Genomic DNA, 19264 nt, shown 5'->3' with positions numbered 1-19264 from the left:
CATCCCACCCTTCAGGTGTGTTAACTGCACCACTCAGCTTGGTGCCATCTGCAAATGTGCTGAGGGTGCACTTCATGCCTTTGTCTATGTCAACAATGAAGATATTAAATAGTGCTGGTCCCAGTACAGATCCCTGAGGGACATCCCTTGTCACTGATGTCCATTGGGACTCTGAGCCATTGACCAACACCCTCTGGATGCGAACATCTAACCAATTGTTTATCCACCTTACAGTCTACCCAATGAATGCATCTCTCCAATTTAGAGAGAATGTTATTGTAGGGAACCGTGTCAAAGGCTTTGCAGAAGACCAGATAAACGTCTGTCAGGCAATATAATTGCACAGCCAAATCAACGAGCCAAATCAAACTTCTAAGTTTGAAGTTGGTTTTACTTTGCATGCAAGATTTAACCAAATGACCTCAAGAGATACCTTCCACCTCAAATTATGATTTTAACAAAAGAAGGATTTTTTTCAAGAGATACTTAAAACCTTTACTTTGAGCTCTGAAGTCATAAGGGAAATTACTAGGACTCCCTATGCAAGTCAGAGATTAATGAAGGTCATGCTCTTTCCATCTGTGGACTTCACAAACCACATCAGTACTTCCTATACCAATGATATTACTATTTCTGGAACTGGTGAAATTATATTCACCTCTGCATGCTCCAAATTTACCCCCAAATTACACATAGAAATACCAACCCTAAAATGCATGTAGAAATGAAATAAAAATTCACAACTGTCTGGATGCCCCCTGCAGACCCGTGCTGACTTTATGGTCACTGATGACTAAACAGTACTTACTCTTACTTAGCCCAGTGATGTGAAGGCTGGGTTGAGCCCTGTTCCTGGTTTCCTGTCCCTGATTTACTCTCCCTACCATAAATGAATGAGGATGGGTTATTGTATGTACAGCAGGTGCCAGGCACATTCTCTGGCTCTTTTATTTCCTCTTCTTGAGGAATTCACAGACGAAGTAGATGGTGACTTGGCACTCAGAGTCATTCCACTCTCCTGTGCTGAGCATTTCCACACAGTCCTCGTGACCAGCTGGGTCATGAGGCTCCCCTTGCTTCCAGTTACTGTAGTTCTGCAGTGGGCTGTTGTCTGCATACACAAACTGTCCTTCTCTTTCCATGTCATTCAGCCCAATGAAGGCTCGGAACAGGCCGCTGTTGGAGATGTAGTCAGCAATCAAGGCATTGGTTGCCTCATCTTTAGGCATGGCCAGTGATCCTCCTCTGTCCCTGCAGTGGATCAAGGCTTCTCTGTAATTCTTCTCTTCTTTCACAATGTAATAGAATTTCTCATCTGTCTCCCTGATACCTGCTATAACTTTGAAGAAGAAAAATTGCTTAGTGGCATGTCAACAGATGCTGAAGACTATTCTATTCCAATATGACAATAAGATGATTTTTACATTAGAATTAATAAAAGGGAAGGAGGAAGAGTATTCCCACCACCATTAATTTATGATGAATGATGAGGACATGATCAGAGATTGATGTCACTAATGGGATTATCAAGCACTTAGCACACATTAGGACAAGAACTACTCAGTCCTGATCGGCGCGTCTCCTGTGATACTTCAGTTTTATTTCCTGGATGTTTAGTCCAGGAATCAACTTAAGGCATGCTAAATTGTCAAATGGCAATGTCTAATTCTGCATCACCTTACTCCTTTGTATGTTCTTGAATATAGTTGTGAAAGAGTGCCCAGGGGTAGAAACACAGCGATATAAATAGATTTTCAGGCCCTTTCCATGTGGAGGAAAATGAATGTGACTGCTAAGATAAGACATTTTAGATATGGCCTGATACTCAGACCTGCTGTAGCACTTTGACATTGACTTGGAAGAAGATTGTGGTTGCTCAGCAGCTTTAAAAGGCAGACTCTCAACCAGTGAGTTTATAGCATAGTGAATTAAGCAGTGCCAAGGAGCATGCCTGAGTTGCTGGAAATTGATTGTCTCTGCTAATGGATTGCTGGAGTGGTCCTGATCAGAGTTTGGCCTCAGAAAATTAACACTCTCCCAAATAATTCAGGAGTTACCCCAGGCACAGCTTAGAATTTAGTAGAGGGACACTTGTTGATAATACATCATTCAGTTTTGTAGAATTTTTAAAATAGGTGGGTGTTGTTCTGTGCTGGATGCCCACAGTGACAAAGAACAGTCTCAAATTCATTTAATTTACTGATATAACCTTAGTCCTGGAAGCAGTGGTAGAGCTGTCTCAAAATCACTTTTATGCCAGAAAACTCCCTTTCTTTCAGTGGGGCAGTTTGTACTGCCCACCCAACAGCACTGCCTGCAAATGTGCCTTCTTATAACCCATAGCCTCAAGTGTTGGTCCCTTGTTACAGGAAAACTGTGTGTGCACTGAGGGGAGCATTAGGAGAACTGAGTCTGCAGCCTTCCTGGGCAGCAGAAAGATCAAGAGATTCTTATTGCTCTTCCTTCCTCTCTGGAGCAGATTGGCACAAACTTCTCCCTTATATTGCCTGACTGGCTAGCAAACCTGAGCACAGTGACAGTGCAGAGGTGGCTAGCAAATCATTCCTTGTGCTTTTCATGATGTATTCTCTTGTGCTGTTGATAACTTCTGTAATTTTTCTTTTCTTTTTTTTTTTTTTTTTTGCTTTAGTCATCTGATCCTTTTATCCTTATGGGTTTTCAGAGTGCCTGAAACAGCAGACCCTCTCTCTGGGTCATCCGTGGACATTTCCATAGAGCACCAATGGTAGAAGAATAGCAGTGATATCTGTCATTGGAGTCAAATAAATCCCCTCAAATACATAAGGATCCTTACCATTCTTCACAAACTTGATGGATGTGTTAAGACGAGCAACATTGATATTCAGTTGTCCAACAAATCTGCGGTATCTTCCACAGTCACAGACCGTGCCTGATGCAATACAAAAGACAGAGCATTTACCTATTTAGAAGCATTTGGGGGTATGTGTGTGCATGGAGAGTCACCTGTATCCCACTTCCAAAGCTTCTGAAGACCTGGGCTCCACTTATGGAGAGCCAGTCTCACCTTACCCCACTGGCTACACTTCTGTTGATCAAAGTGTTTAATGTTTTGGCTCTGTACACTCTGTACACTCCCTTGCTAACTGGCTTAAGCAAGTTAATACCAATCCAAATAATCAATATATTTCAAGCACTGAAGTCTCAGTTAATCCTTTTTTTTTAACTGGAATTTGGCTTGCTAGAGGTTTTGTTTGTTCTTTTGTTTTTCTCAGAAAGAAAATAAGTTGCTGATAGTTTTCCATTAAGCACCAAATGGTCATTTTATATGCAATCTCTTAAAAATAAACACTAGTATATGTTCAAGGTGGGTAACCATTCAAGGTTACTAGGTTACTAGGTTTCTAGTTCATCCGAGTCAAATTCTCCTCCTGTAAGCAAATGCATTGCATTAATTTGACAGCAGATTATGTTTCTGTTTAAAATCACTTACTTTTTCATCCCCATGCTCCTATTAGGAAACTGTTAAAGAGCTTGATTCCTTTGATACTAAGAAACTTTTTTCTAGTATCCAGTTAAAATGCATACTGCTGGCCTGTTTGTTAGTTTTTATGATACCAAATATTGCCCATGAATTTGGGTGACTTCATATTTTGTGTATACTGATGTATTCATAGGAATCAGTCATGTCCCTACACTATCCTTTATTTTGTTCAACAAAACATTTTGATGATGAATTACGTTTCATCTATTCTCCTTGGGCCTCAATTACACTTCATCTATTTTCCTTGCGCCTTTCAATCTATTTTCCTTGGGCCTCAAAATTTCATGGAATTCCATACCAACCAACCCTGAAATCAAAGATCCAGCAGATTTGACCATTCTGCCCAGAAGGATGCACAGCATACCTGCTTTTCCTTTTTTTCCTGAAACCCCTGGTAAGCCTTTGGCTCCTTTGTCACCTGAATAAAGAGGAAAATATATTCTGAGATCTCAGACAGTGCATGTGTCAGGGAAGCATATCCAAAAACCTGTTTAATAATATATTAACAATGTGCTTTTGATAGGAAGCTCTGATGGACTGTACTGGAAGATGTGCCAAGTCAAACAAACCAAGATTAATTCTGGTGCATGGAAAGGAAAACCCTTTAATAGCTAACTCACTGATAACACAGGCATCTTGTGTGCTGCTGGTTCCTGGTACCACTTACTTTAAATGTAAACTGCAAAATGATCCTGAGAGGCTGAAAGCACTTAAGAAATCTTGAAAAGGTGAGATCTGGGTCCTCTCAGGGGCTGCAGGGCAGAGCCCTTCCCCAGGTTCAGTAGCTCCATGGTGAGATGAGGCAGCAGGTGTGCTCTGAGCCACTGAATTCATGCGTGCAAGAGATTGCGTGTGCGGGCAGCAGTTGGCACCTGCATGGAGGGACGTCATTAAGGAGCAGCACTTCAGTTTATGGAAATGTGATTTATTTGCATCCCACTGCTTTCCCTCTCTTTTGTAAATTATAAGAAGGATAGAAATACTTCTCCAAATGCTCTGCGACTGTATAACTGAAGGTGACCTGTTCTTTAAAAAATCTCAGTTGTAATTTGGGTCAGGAACAGCTGGACTTAATCTGAAATTCATGTCAGCTCTTTTATGAATAAAACCTTCAGAGGTCAAAACATACTAATAATTATTCTGCCTCATTGATGACCACATTTTTATGTACTTTTTACTTTATATGTGTTACTTTACTTGTGTTTTTTTAAAGAATTCAGATGTGGGCTGTCATTTTAATTAGCAGTGCTTGACACTGCACACTTGCAAGCTGGAATTTCAGGCTTGTTTCATTAAGAACTCCAATGTTTAGTCATAGATTTAAACAGTGACCTTTGCTTCCGCAAATAAAGAAAACGAGAAAAAAACTGTATGGGGACAATAAATTGTGCATTCAGATTAAAGAAAAACTTGATTTAAAGGCTCAGAATGTTGGTTTACTTTTGGATAAAGAAAAGCAACTTGTGAGATTGTTCATTTTTGTCTCCTTTGGAGATTGAAGACATTTTAGGAGATAACTCTCTGATTTTTCAGTTTTCTAGGTACTTCTGAAAATTAATCCCTCAGGTCAAAATATTTCCTTCTTGCCTGATACTGAGGCTGGCTGGAGGCCATGAAAGGTTTGTTAAAAACAGTGGTTTGAGAAGCTCTCCAGAGAGGCTGTTCCACCCACTCAACAGCATATCCAAGTTGATGTGCTGGTCTGAGACCCCAGAGTTCTCCTGGCAATGGTGGTGTCGCTGATCAGCTTTCAAGGCAGGCCTCCTTGTGGCAGAAGTACTATTCCTTCTTAAGTAGCTCTTTAGGAATATCAGAAAGGAATGCCTGAGCTTCTTCTATAGATAAATAGAGCACAATTTCATGAAATTATTGTCCAGGCAGATTTGGAGTCTACCTTGATTTGCAAGTAGTTGCCATCCCTGCTTATGTGAGCACCTTCTTAAAATTCCTGAATTCATTCCTTAACAGGGCAGGGATGCCCTGTGCATTGCTTGCTCATGTGACTCACAGCAGTGCAGGTGACAAGGTGTGCTATCCTCTCCAGCAGCAGGACATTAACTTAGGTCTTCAGCATCTAAATCAAAGGCACAAATTTCTCTCTTAGAGTGCTCAGAGGATTTATTTCACAGGAACTGGATTTCTTCCTCTTCTTTTACCACAGAATTGTAGAATAGTTTGGGGTGGAAGTGACCTTTAAAGGTCATCTAGTCCAATCCCCATGCAATGAGCAGAAACACCTTCAACTAGATCCATCAAAGAGAATTGATGTCTTGACTCATAAAAGAAATTATTTTTGCCAAATTAGTTGGATATATTGCATGAAGAAATAAAACGAAGGTATTTCAGTTCACTCTCATACCAATCTTTATGCATAACTTTATTTGGAGAGCATTGGTTGTACCATTATCCAATATTGCACCATATCTGGAGCTCTCATAAAGCACATATTTACCTTGAGGGAAAAAACCCCAAGAAAATTCCCAGACCAGAGCTTACCCTTTCCACCAATTGGACCAATTTTACCAAGCATTCCCTGGTCACCAACATCGCCCACTGGTCCTTTGTTTCCTAAGAGAAGAAATGAAGAAGAAATGAGTATGGGTGGTTGTTGTAATTTCTTTTCTAGGCATTGTTTATGTCTCTACTGCTGCTGTTTTTCCTGTGTGTGGCCAGTCTCTCTGTGTGGAAAAGTGAAGTGAGCGCAGCCCTGAGGATATTTGGGAGAGTGCAGCCAGATCTCTGCTCCGGTAGGGTATGACAGTAGGACATGGCATAGAACCTTAATAGAATTTCCCGCTCGAACATCATATTGTCTTAGAGAAAATAGAAACTAAATCTGCTAGTGATTTACTTCACAGTCAAATCAAGCTGACACCTTTTATTTCTCTCCACCCCAGGCAGAACACTTTCCTAAGTCCGTGTGGCTTTGCTGGGAGTCCTTCTTAAAGCAGGACTGCAAGTAGAGAGCTACTAATTTTGCTCTGTGTGTTTTCTCAGTCTTCAGAGCACCAAAATAACAGGTGTCCTTTTAAATTGATTAATAAATAGTGTAAGTTCTGAAATAGCTGACTAATGATGACAGGCCAATCTAGAGAATCTCAGTTTGCAAAAGGACTTTAACATCAATAAGATGCTTTGTAAATTGTTGATCCCCTGAATTCCTTGTATCTTACCTGCTGTTCATTTTAAGGTAAGAAGCAAAATTGTAAGAATGCATTTTAAAATGGAAAAAGTTTTTTATTATAACAATAATAACAGAGTGATTTTAAAGTTTCTATAAAAGTAAAAGATTTCCTGCCTAATCTTAAGCCACAGTCAAGGAAGGAAGATTTTGGATATGCATTATTATTAAACTCTAAAGATAAATTAAACTTTCAAATTAGAGTATGCAAACAAGGTTGACATGGTCATATCTGGTGCCTCCAAATGATATGCCTAGGTCACACTGTGGATATAGGACATATTAAATTGAGGCAAGTCCTGAAATATCTGCAACTCCTTGTTCTCATTTGGACTCTGTTTGATCAGATTAACTTTTTATTTGTGTGTGTATGGCTTTGTTTGCTTTGTCTGCAGAATACAGACAACTGAAACCAAATTTTATTGAGCACTCTGACATATTGCTAGGCAATAATGCTCAAAATTCAATTTCAATTAAAGGCTAATTTCAGTAAAAGTAATCTTTCTGATTATGTATATGATCTAGGTTTTATGAATCACACTCATGACAGTCATACATACATACAGTTGTTTATAATGATATTCATATGCCAGCAATAGCCAACAAACCATCATAGATACCTTTTGGTCCTTTTGGTCCAACCTTTCCTTGTTTGCCTACTTCTCCTCTGTCTCCCTTTTCACCTTCATCCCCTTAAAAAAAAAAAAAAAAAACAGAAAAAAACCCATCATGGTACATTTCTCTCAGTGCAGTAAGTACAACTAAACACATTCAGAAAGAAAAGTTCATGGGTTTTTTTTTTGCCCTACTGATTTCTTTTTATTTCACATTGAAAGCACAGCAGCCATGGGATAACTTTTCAGAAAAGAGATGAGGAATCTGACCATCAATAGGAAAAGCTAAGGACTTTCCCTTTCAGAGAGGCTGTTACAACATGAAAATTATACAACAGCAATTCGTACTCCTACACTTCCAGCATTATTAACTATAAAGCAGATAAATAAACCAATCTTTTGGTATTGGGAAACTTGAGCACACTAGGGCAAACTGCCAAGGGAGGCAACAGGTGTTTGTTAATTGTTCCTAGTGATTCCATTCCTAGTGACTCTGTGTTCAGGGTATGCAGATGCTTTTGGAATGAGAGGAATGTAAATATGTTGAAATAGATCTTGACATAGACCCTGGCACTTAATGTGACACAATCCTTGCCTTCATTTTTTGACAGATGGCATTTGTATGTTGATACAAGAAACTTGTTTTGCAATTGCTCCAATGCTTTATTTTGAAAGATCATAGACAGAATATCTGTAAGAGGCAAAATCATTGCATTTATTATGGTAGAGATTTCTCTAAATGAGATTGAGACCCTGTTACACAGGTTCCTCTATAGTTCTGTATAAGCACTTTCACTGCTGGAAGACAGTCTCTCACTGTGCAGCGTATAGGGTAAAGGCACAAGGCAGGAATTAGTCAGAAAGAAATGTTATTTCCTTCCACAAGTAAGCATGTCATGGGCTGTTCTGCAGAGTGATAGCAGATGAGAAGTGCTGCACATTAATTGCAGCACATAAAATTTAGTTTTAGCTGTTTGGCTCCTTTCTATTCCAGTTACATGGACTGAACTGAGCCTGTCCCTTTATGCTGAAAAAGCCCTTCCATGCTGGGACTCTCTTGTGAAGGGCAGACTCACCCTGTTGGTCAGGATGCCCTTTGGTGGGCAAGGTCAGTGGGCCAAGGAAGATAAAGGGCTGAACTTCACATTGAAGGGAGGAAACAATTGCTGCTGAAGGGGTGGACAAGGAGGAAACAATGTGGTGTGTGCTGGCTCACTCAGGCTCTTTTTTTTTTAACACCAGCTTCCAAAGGTAACGTAGGAAAAGAAAAGTCTAAAAGCAGTCAGCAATATAAATTTTAAACATGTCTCTTTTCACTGGGTCCTAAAAATACTGTAAAAGCTAGTGTATATTTCTAAAAGCCAAGCTCCTTAAATATTCAGCTGAAGCTGTGGGTCTGAGCTGGGAGCTGATGAAAGGATGCCTGCTTTTACTGAGTTCCAGTCCTTCCAAGAAGGACTTGGGGGTGCTGGTGGGGGGGAGGCTGGACATGAGCTGACAATGTGCACTCACAGGCCAGAAAGTCAAACATGTTCTGGATTCCATCAAAACCAGAGTGGGCAGCAGGTCAAGGAGGTGATTTTGTCCCTTCACTCTGCTCTGGTGAGACCCCACCTGCATCCACCTCTGATGAGGAAGGACACAGAGGAAGGACATGGACCTATTGGAGCAAGTCCAGAGGAGTTGCTCTGGACTCCACCAAGTTGATCAGAGGGATGGAAAACCTCTCCTATGAGGAGAGGCTGGAAGATTTGGTTTTGTTCAGCCTGGAAAAAAAAAGGCTTTGGGGTGACCTAATTGCAGCCTTCCAGTACCTGAAGGGAGCCTACAAGAAAGATGGAGAGAGAATTTTTACAAGGACAGGAGAAGAGGGAATGAGTTTAACTGCAGGAGAGTAGATTTAGGTTAGATATTAAAAAGAAATTCCATACTGTGAGGGTGGTTAGCCCAGAGAAGTTGCAGATGTCCCATCCCTGGAAGTGTTCAAGGCCAGGCAGAATGGGGCTCTGAGCAACCTGATCTCACGGAAAGGTGTCTCTGTTCATGGCAGGGGGATTGGAACGAGATGACCTTTAAGGTTCCTTCCAACCCAGACCATTCTATGGTTTTATGATTCTACTGACCACCAAACAGCAGAGCTAGAGAATGCATGGTTTAATTTTGCTGTTGATTTCAGTGCTAACAAGAGGAAATTGTTCGTTCCAAATCCATGTATGAAACCCTTGTGAAGGTGCAAAAATCACTTTTCAGTAGTTCAGAAATTCAGAAAAGTTCCCAGAGGGTGATAAAGGGCTTGTGAAAGGACAGTTTGGGAGCAGATTAAGAGCTGATCTCATCATTGTCTGTAAACCCATATGGGGGAAATATATGTGATAATAGAAAGGAGGCAATGCATGATCCAAAGACTAGAAAGGCTGGATGAATCTTGACTAGAAATGCAACATGGCAATATTTCACAAATAGACCATGTTCTTTGATAAGGAAGGGAGATGGGAGAGGCTTTTCATGTCCAGCCTTTCCCTGTGCAATGAATTCCTTTGAGTAAAATATGCTGTAATTCTGGGTCTGGTATAAAAGCTGCTGAGGGAGATTCCTTGGCCTGTGGAAAACAAACCATATTCCTGCTGACCTTCCAAACCAGGGCTTGTCATCCTGGCAGTCCTCCTCACCTTTCTCAGATCAGCCAGTTCCATTCTGTGCAGGCTGCTCTGTAGAGTAAAAGACTATGGAAGTACTGTTTGCAGAAGGAAGATCTCTGTGCAAGATCTTCCTTCCTTCCTTCCTTCCTTCCTTCCTTCCTTCCTTCCTTCCCACTGAAAGATCCAGTGACTTTTCCTGAGGGACTTTGTAACAAGATTTACACATCTAGGGCTGCTGGAGCTGAAGCTACATTGTCCTGAATGGACCATCAGCCTGAGAGCTGACAGGGGAGAGGATTGAAAGGCGTGGCCAAGTTTGTTCTGGAGATTTCCAGAGGTCAGGGAGTGCCTCAAATTTTTTTAACACCTTATGTGATCCAAATTTTTGCTTAAGACCTCTAAAAACCTAAGGGAGAGGGAAATAAGTTCCATCACCGGTTTCATTTTTGTGTAAAGAAGCCTGCCACACTCTGTCTTACTTTCAAATCCAGGAAAATGGGAAGAAAAGTAATTTGTCTGTCTATAAGAGAGGGTAATCCTGCTTTTCTCCCCACCTGTCATCTGAGAATACGTAAGCCGTTACAAAACAAGGGTAGAAACAAACAGTATTAGTTATTGATACCATTTTATTGTTAATTTACGACTAGATTAAGCCCAGTGCATGCTGATATGGTACGTGCTCTGTCCTCCTTGAGCTGCTGCGTGCTGTGATCTCAAATTCTGGCACGAAATGTGAACTCTTGGGTTGTGCTTCCCTCTTGTGGTCTTGCTATGATTTGCAGCCAGGTAGGAGAGTGTGAGAGGTTGGCTGACTGTTTTGGGCAGGGGTTGAGTTGGCTTTATTTCTAGTTTGCCATAAGTATCCCTCCCTTTCCTCTGAGACTTCATGTGTACTAGCCATCCCACTGCATTAGCCACCCTTTTTTAAATTTTAATCTTCTGGGAAAAAAAATATCTGTCCTGCTAGTACTCTGAACTGGTTTTTTGAGTTTTGTAGTACTGTGCTTTGTGCAACACAAATTTTCTGATCCCTGACCTCATATGCTTGTTATCTGTACCTAGAGGCTAACCTCTCCTTTGTGCTGTTTTGCACTTGGGGCAGTGTCAGGTTAAATTTTAACCTAATTAGTAGATTGTCACTTTAAAACTGTGGTTGCAGAGATGTCAGATATTATACTGCACTGGCATTTGAAGCGTGGGTGAAGAAGCACTTGGAGTGATTAACTGAAGTAAGACTATTTCTCAGCCTTGTTAGTATTTCTTCAAGCTGATTTGTTTCTTGTGTGTCACAGGTGTGAAATACCAGATTGCTGGGAGAAATATCTGAAGCAGTAAATCACTAGACTCTTCCAGCTTGGGACTTTGCGAGGCAGAAGAGCAGAAACCATAAGAAGTATGTAAATTTTGCAGCCATTAGAAAATTTTAATTGTAATTGAGAGGGAGCCACAGACCTTCTGTAAACAAGCTCAGGAAAATGCTGAAGGTCGAATTACCAGTAAGATTTTTAAGCTGTTGAAAGGGGCTCTGTCTTTTTTGGAGTTTGGCTAAATAAGAATAAATAACTAAATATTGAGAGGTTGCCTTTGGTAAGAATTTAATTAGTAAGAATTTATTGACCTTCAAGTGACTTAGATTTCCCTGCTGAATCTTTTGTAGGCAATTTATCTGGTTTGTATTTATGAACTTAGGACGTTTTCAAGTGCATAGATCTTGCTCACAGATATTTAGTGACTCTCCAAGTCTTGTAATCAAGGGTTGACCATGGCTCTTGGAGAACCTGGGTGTAGTTCCTGGGGGTTTCAGAGCCCACGTTTATCTGCATCAGAGTGAGAGCATTTCTGTAGGTGTCTGAAGGCTAAAGCTGAGAGGAGACTCTGAACTGGTCTTGTGCATTAGTACCTCTCAGCACATTTGGAGCTGTCCTAAGAGACTCCCTGGGACCACTTTGTCAGGTGTGCTGTGGCCTCAGGTCAGCTAAATACTACAGAAATGTTAGTGCTCTCTCATCCTCTCTTTTGCAGGTATGTCTCCCTCCTGAATCCAGACATGCCCACCCTTTCAAGCAATGGAAACATCACTTATGCTGGGCTGCAGCACAGTTGTCCTCCTACACCAAATACTCCAAACTGAAAAAATCCCACTATCAGCCAAAGACTCTTTGAAAAGCCCTGGGCCTAATGGCTAATTTGCTTTGAGGGGGGAAGGATGAGAATCTTTCTTTTAATCTTGATGAGAATACCGCATGGTGATATTCTCAAGCAAGGCAAGCAGCTTTGCACTGCTTGCCTTAGATGCATTTATCATTCCTAGGCATAGCCAATGCCCTAGCACAAAGGCTTGGTATGGAATTTGTTACGTGTGGCACAGTTCTGCTGGGCTCCATGTTCCATGCTCTTAGTCCAGGTGGGAATTTGTGGGCGGCAGACGGACCCTCCCCACTTCCAGAGACTGAACGAGAAGAGTACAGGTGATTTCTGTCTCTCCTTATCCAGACTGGAAGGATAAGGAGATGAACATAATTCTGAAGCCTTGAGAACCCTACAGGAGAAACTGAATGCCTGCCCTCCCGGAAGAACCTCACAGGATTAGCTGTGTAGCTTGGGACAGAGTGACCTGAGCAGGAAGAACCTTTGCAGCACATGGGCATACACGGTATCTGCCGAGAGGGTTTGTCACTAGAGGGAGTCACAGACTTTAAGAAATAAGCAAACAGTCCTGTTTGTATTTCCAATATATGAGCGCGTCACAGTTACGTCAATGGAAAGACTCAAAATTTCCTCTGATTTCACTTTCAGTGTCTTTTAGATCCTTAGCAAATTTCCCATAACAGTGTGCATTCTTGCTTTCATGATGCATTTGGCTAGTGAGGAGAGGATTTCTTGACATCAGCTGCCTATCTGACGTGATGTTCCCTTCCCTGTCCGTCCTCCTCCCCTCAGTTCCCAGCACTGTCCTGCATGCCTCCCTCCCCCCTGCCTGATGTTGAGCACTCTTTTCACCCTATTTTGAATAAATTAATCTCCTTAAACAGAGGAATATCAATAAGGCAGATACACATTTTTAATGAGTGAGCTGAAGCAGCTCAGTGAAGAGCCTGGTTTGGCCAGAGCCCGGTGCTGACAATGCTGAGATTTTTGGGTTCAGTCCCTAGGTGGGCCATTCACGTAAGAGTTGGATTCAATGATCCTTGTGGGTCCCTTCCAACTCATAATATTCTGGGAGTCTGTGAAATAGCTGAGCCAGCACAAGGTAAAGCAGGGACCACATGGTCAGAATAGAAGAAAAAGAAGATGTTTGGCCTCCCTTTTTTGTCAGAAAACCTGAGAGCTGAGTAGTATGTTCAGCTGTAGGGTGAAACTGCACCCATGGTCCCCTTCCCAGGTGCCCTGCAGGAACGTGCAGGGCTCCTACATATGCACCATTCTTATACAGATTATCTTTCTTCACCTAGGTTCAAATTAGACAGTACAAGCCCTTCCCTTGTAAAATAAAAAGAATCTTCAAGAAAAAAAATTGTATTCTGTGATTGATTTTCTACTTATAAATTTGACTTCATTAGAAATACCCTCCTCTCGTATTTCATTGCATGAGGCATACCCAAGCCTTCAGTAGGCTCAGTGAACCTCTGCTGACTTGTACTATTTGAAAATGTGGACCTTTTGCAAGAATGGAATATACATTATTTCTTTAATAACACAGAAATAATTTCAATCATTCTTGATTCTCCTTTTACTTGGTCTGCCTGATTTGATTTTCCCAGCCTCTTGTGCTGCCATTCTGACATGATCTCAGAGACCCATGAATTATGGTGGCTTCAGTGAGGAATCAGACTGCCATTGGTGAGAAATACAGACCCTCTATTTCTTGAATTTATGTTTTTAAGTCCCCTGAGCTTTGTAGCTCAGGCTGATAATTTCCAGAAATTTACTGTGTGCTAAAACAAGGAATTCTGGAAGCCATGAAAAATAGAATTATATGTTGAAATTAAAGGACTCTTCAGATCAAAAGTGAGGCACTAAGAGGAAAATTTAGTTATAGATTTGAACAGCTATAGGATGTGGTAAAGCATTTTATATTTTTGGAAGGCACCGTGGATAGCAGCATATCTGGTTTCTGAAAGAGTTTGAGATTTTCCAGGAGTGGAACTGCGTAAGCACAATTAAAGCTAAGAGATGGACAGCTATACTGGTGACCACAGTAAATGCTATTTTGAGGTACCAGCCAATGTCACAGAGTTTAAAAGCATCATTTGTCAGAAATAATGATAAAGAAACATTTTACATCTAAACTGCTATGGGAAACTCCCAGTGCTCTTCAGATTTCATCTTATTCCAGTTTCTCAACCTGGATCTGATTCAAGGCTTTAAAGTTCTTGTGTTTGGATTTCAAAGAAAATGAACTGGGATCAGGGACAGACAGCAAGATCTAGAGCCAGTTCTTCTGAAGTGCTGAGAGCCCATGAATCCATGTGAAGCCAGCCCCTGCTCACATATTTAATGGGAGTTCAGAAGTCAGAGGTTTTTGGTTGTCCTCTGCTTGTTTCTACCCTCATGTTATTGATTTACTTGCAACAGGTCAACTCCTGTCTCATCTATGTCAACAGCCCACTTAAAACTTCCTTTGCAGATCAGAGCTTGCAGTCTCCAGGGGAGAGCAGGCTGGAAGAAAGGACTGAGCTGGGACACCCCTCAAAGGCAGAGTGCAGGGGAGAAGAGCTTGAGCCTCCTGATGCTGCCATGGCCACACCAGCTGTGCCTTTGCTCTCACTGCTAGCTGCTGCCCCCCCACAGTCCCCTTTCTCAGCAGCCAGCCTGCTTTGCTTCCAGGCTTGGAATGGTAGAAAGTAAGCAATAGAGCCATGACTGCTTTTGCTAGGCCAAGAACCTAGCTGCCCTGGAAAATCCATTGTTTCATTTATACTTCATTTCTTGGTTCTCTTTGGACTCAAGAAGTCAATGAAGTACAGAACGTGATCATTATTGCCCCAGTTACTCAGCTGTGAATCAGTGTCAGATGATGTAAGTTTTCAGAGTTTCTGTGCCACAACTGCCCAGCTAGGACCAGGTTGTCCCTAACATCTTTCTTGGGTCAAACATTAAAAATCACTAGTTACAAACACTGAAAATCTCTCTCTCTTTTTTTTTTTTTTTTTTTTTTTTTAATAGGCAGGGGCAGGGCATAAGAGGGGACAAGAGGGGCAGGGGTGTTCCTAGGGTATTTCAATAAGAATCCTAGAAAATGCCTCACACATTTCTGTTCTTTACTGCCATATAAGCCAGCTGACTGTGTACCTCAAATCTTTTTTCAGGAAGGCAGTACAAGGCAGCCATTGCAGTAGACACTTTTCATTTAAAATAATCCCCTCTTTTTGAGAAGAGATCCGAGTGTTGCCTAGAAAAGGAAATGGAGACGAGTGACAACTTCTGCCTCTCTCTTCTTTTTAATTTTCTGCTTTTCTGGAAAAAATTTGATAAACTGCATTGCATAATTCTTGGCAAACAGGCTTCAGGTTTCATTTGCTTGCCCCAGTGAGGGGAACCAGCAGCTGGGGGGGACAGCAGCACCTGGGGAGCACCGTGTGAGCTCGAGGTGGGGCTGGAGCCTGCGGGGTTCGCTGCACTGGAGCTCAGACACACTGCGGTCCTTGCAGCACAACCTGCAAACCTGACAGGACATCCACTGCATTCCTTCTCTTCCTGGGAGACTGCAGTCTTCCAGAGCTCTTGCTGTTGTATACAATGGCCTCTGGTTGTGCTTCATGTTTTCTGGGAGTTGGTGGGGCTGTCACAGGTGGTTTGCAGACTTTTCTGGTAATCAGCCTGCAATTACCCTTTTTTTTTATCCCATTGCTCATGTCATACTGCTCTTGTGACATCTCAGGTATGAGCATAACATAGAGATGTTTTTGAAGAGGAAGAATATGGCGTGCACAAAGTAACTTGGACAAGTTACATGTGGATTGTGTAAGTGGCCTGTCTTCACAACCCGTCTTGAACAGGTGAGTTTCAGGGTAAGCATGTGAAGAGGTTGAGAGCTTGTTCCTGTAGCAACTGTGAATGCCTAGAGGATTGAGTCATGCAGCCTCCAATAGTGCAGGCAATAAAGAGTTATAAATTCTGAATTCTCCAAACCCCCCCTTCTCCCTCAATGCTCTACTCTCCACTGTACTGTGGGATGGAAACAGCAGCATCTGTCTCTGCTGCACCGGGCTCCATCCCACTTGGAGCACACAGACTGGATCTAGCCTATAACAATTTATGCCTTGCACTGGGATAGGCGAGGTGGGATAAGAGTAGGAAGCCTTACAACTATTGAATACCTTTTCATTCCTTGCATTTCTAGTTGCTTTGACCCATTAGTCACCTCCATGTTTTCATGGAAGGAGGAAGTTGCCACAACAGGAATGTAACCTGTGGTGGTAGAAACAGCTGGTCAAAGTAGTGTGTGAGATCAGCACCTCTGTCTTCTGGAGCACCACCATGTTTTACCATAGCTGAGATGCTGAACAGGTGGAGGTGACGGGGTAAAACTTGTTTAGGATGAGTCAAAACCCATTTTTAAGAGAACAGTGAGCAAAGGGACAAAAGAGGTGTAGCACAGGGAGAAAAAACTACAGCAGCAAAAGTCAGAGGCTTGTCCATTATCAAGCTTAGAGTTTAAACAGTAAAGTTCTGCCTGTGGCTGTAGTCATAAACTTGGGATCATGTGCTCTGAGTCATACACATAAGATGGATGAAGGAAAACTGACAGCAGGACATTTCTTAGGTAAGCATGTTTCATCCTTGGCTACAAGGGATGCCTGGGTAGTAAGAGGGTAGTTCATACACTCAGCCTGCTTGGTCTTTCTTTGCCCAGATGACTGGAAGTTAAAACAACCAGTGCTATTAAGGACTACTTGTAACTGTCCTGGATGAGCTCAGCTCTGGTAGGAGCTGAAATTAATCTTATAGGGTCATATCACATAGTCTCCAAAATGTATTTGATGACCTGCAGTGGATATGAACTTGTAATTTTGAGGTGATTTATACTCAATACTCCTTCTACCAATCATGGATCTTGGGGATGGTGATCTAAAGTAGTAGACTGAGCTGTGCCAATAAACTGCTGGTCTCATCTTGTGTCTTGATGTCAGCCAGGAAAAATAGGACTGGTAATGACTAAATCCTGATTTTCTCAGTACTGCACTTACAAAGAATAATAACATCTACCCTTCAAATGCTCCCTATACAAGGTAGGCCACAGAAGCCAGCTGGAGTCCCAGCTACTCTGTGCTGTCATGAGACCCCCTCATTAGCCTTGTGACTTGTTAAACACAATTCTGTCAAACTTTGTTCTCCATCCTGCCATTACTTAGATACTAACTAAACCAACACCCACTAGCTCCCTTGGGGATCATTACATTTCTCTGCATATATGCTGTGGCAGCAAAAAATTAAACTTGGATTGTAATCATAAAGAAATTAATTTCCTGATTAAAAATGGTCCTTTAAGCAAGATGCATTTGAATAATCCATCATAAAAACAAATGAGTCTGTAGCAGTGCTCTTGACTTGATAATATTTTTCTGTTTTAAATTTAAATCAGCTGCATTTTTCCCTCTCAGTCTGTAGCCTATAGAAAAATACAATGAATTACTAAAAAGAAAGCAATAGTTTGAAACTGCAATAGCCACGGTGTGGAATATATATTTTAGATCTGTCACTGCAAGATAGATTTGTATGTCAGGGACCTAATAAGATACCCTTCAGGCAATTCCACTGACGTTAGTTGTCTTACACAAAAGTAAGTTAATGCAGAAAATTTGGTTTCAGATATTTGCAAAGTATTTTGAAGATAAAAGACCTGTGCATGCCAGAGTTGATCTAGTAATTGTTAAATCTCTAGCAAAGGTCCTGTTTAATTCAACAAGAGCTACTGGATCAGGTCTGATGAATGTCACAGAGATGTATTTACAAATAAATATTTGAAAGTAATGGCAGTTTGGTAATTTAAATATTGTATATCTCTCCCAATCTGTAGATGCAAAGCAGACCATTAACAGTTCACAATACATGCCCACTTTTAAACAAGTCCCTCAGTTTGTATCTGTTAGCTGTTTTTATTGTGTGATGAGCACAAGAAATAACAGAAGATTTGTGTAGGTGAAGGAAGATGCAAAAAGACACCTCTAACTTATATGAAAATACGTGACACTGTACCAGAAACTAAAGAAATGAAAATTTAAATGTCCTTGCTTCTTCATTTTCCCCCATTACAGCTACAGTTTACTAGATGTTTGTACAATTGCAATATTTCACATCTTGCCCAGCCCATGCCACAATCCCTCCAAGTCTCTATTGATAAAAAACCAACCTTTATCAGTACTGCTCTCAGCATTAGCAACCTGATAATTCCTCACCTTTTGGTCCAGGTAAAATTGTGTGTGTAGAGCAGACATCTGTTGTAGGTCGATTATCAACATCAAAACCAAAAATCTGAACTTGCAAGATAAAAAACACTACAATGGTCCCATATTTCGTTAGCTGTTGTTCTTTCTTGCTGCTCATCCTTGCAGTTTCTCAGGAAATGCCTTTCGTTGTTACAGTCTTAAGAAATGCAGCTGACTCAAAAATAAATGCTTCACTAACTGGAGCAGTGGAAAGCTTGGGAGCTACATGCAAGAGCAGCTAAATAAAGTGAAGAAAGGAGTTTGACAATGCTGTAGTTATTTCTGTCCTGCACATTATCCAGGATATTTATTTAACACTGACAGCTGTTTATTCCAATTTATCTCTTATCTGAGTGAGACATTTAGCTGCTTTTGCCATGGAAAATTTCTCCAACATATGGGAATATCTCTCTTTCAACTTTTTTGCCTCTCGACACTGATTCTTCATGCCCAGCATTTCACTTACTCAAGGGACAAAAGACTTTGGTATTGTGTCCAAGTGTGTACTAATTAGTTATAGGATACATTTGGCTGGTTGTGTGGGAAGAGTAATGCAGACTGCATATAACATGTAGAGATACTTTTCCATAAAAGCTTTCTACCAAGGAGACTGTTAGTGACAGCAGACGAGCTGCCAGTCCACTGTGGATGGAAATCCCCAGTGCTATATTTCATCCTTTGGATGCCAGGTACCCACAGCCCCGAGGGTAGAAAATGAAAAGTTGACATTATCCATGGGTGTTTTAGCCTGAAACCCACAAATGATGGGTTTATGCTTACAGATAGCTGCACAGTGCAAGCCCCAAGCCCAGATCATGGTGGTAGACAGAGAACAGAAGTGACAAACTTCAGGACAGAAGATACATAACAAGATGAGC

General features: G+C 41.3%; 1 protein-coding gene across 1 annotated transcript; it reads right to left on the bottom strand.

Annotated features, from left to right (window-relative positions):
• Window positions 1-278: 278 nt before the first annotated feature.
• On the bottom strand, window positions 279-18656 carry COLEC10 (collectin subfamily member 10). The gene is made up of 6 exons (XM_041407576.1): window positions 18357-18656; window positions 7325-7396; window positions 6020-6091; window positions 3888-3941; window positions 2816-2911; window positions 279-1339 (listed from the first exon to the last, which is right to left on the bottom strand). Exons 1-6 carry the CDS (start codon window positions 18502-18504, stop codon window positions 948-950), a joined length of 834 nt encoding a protein of 277 aa, XP_041263510.1. The 5' UTR covers window positions 18505-18656; the 3' UTR covers window positions 279-947.
• Between the last annotated feature and the right edge of the window lie 608 nt (window positions 18657-19264).

This window comes from Onychostruthus taczanowskii, unplaced genomic scaffold (assembly GCF_017590055.1).
Source record: "Onychostruthus taczanowskii isolate IOZ18803 unplaced genomic scaffold, ASM1759005v1 scaffold27, whole genome shotgun sequence".
In the NCBI taxonomy this organism is placed as follows: Eukaryota; Metazoa; Chordata; class Aves; order Passeriformes; family Passeridae; genus Onychostruthus; species Onychostruthus taczanowskii.
Note: the sequence above shows the minus strand (reverse complement) of the source record. Positions and strands in the feature narration are given on the sequence as shown.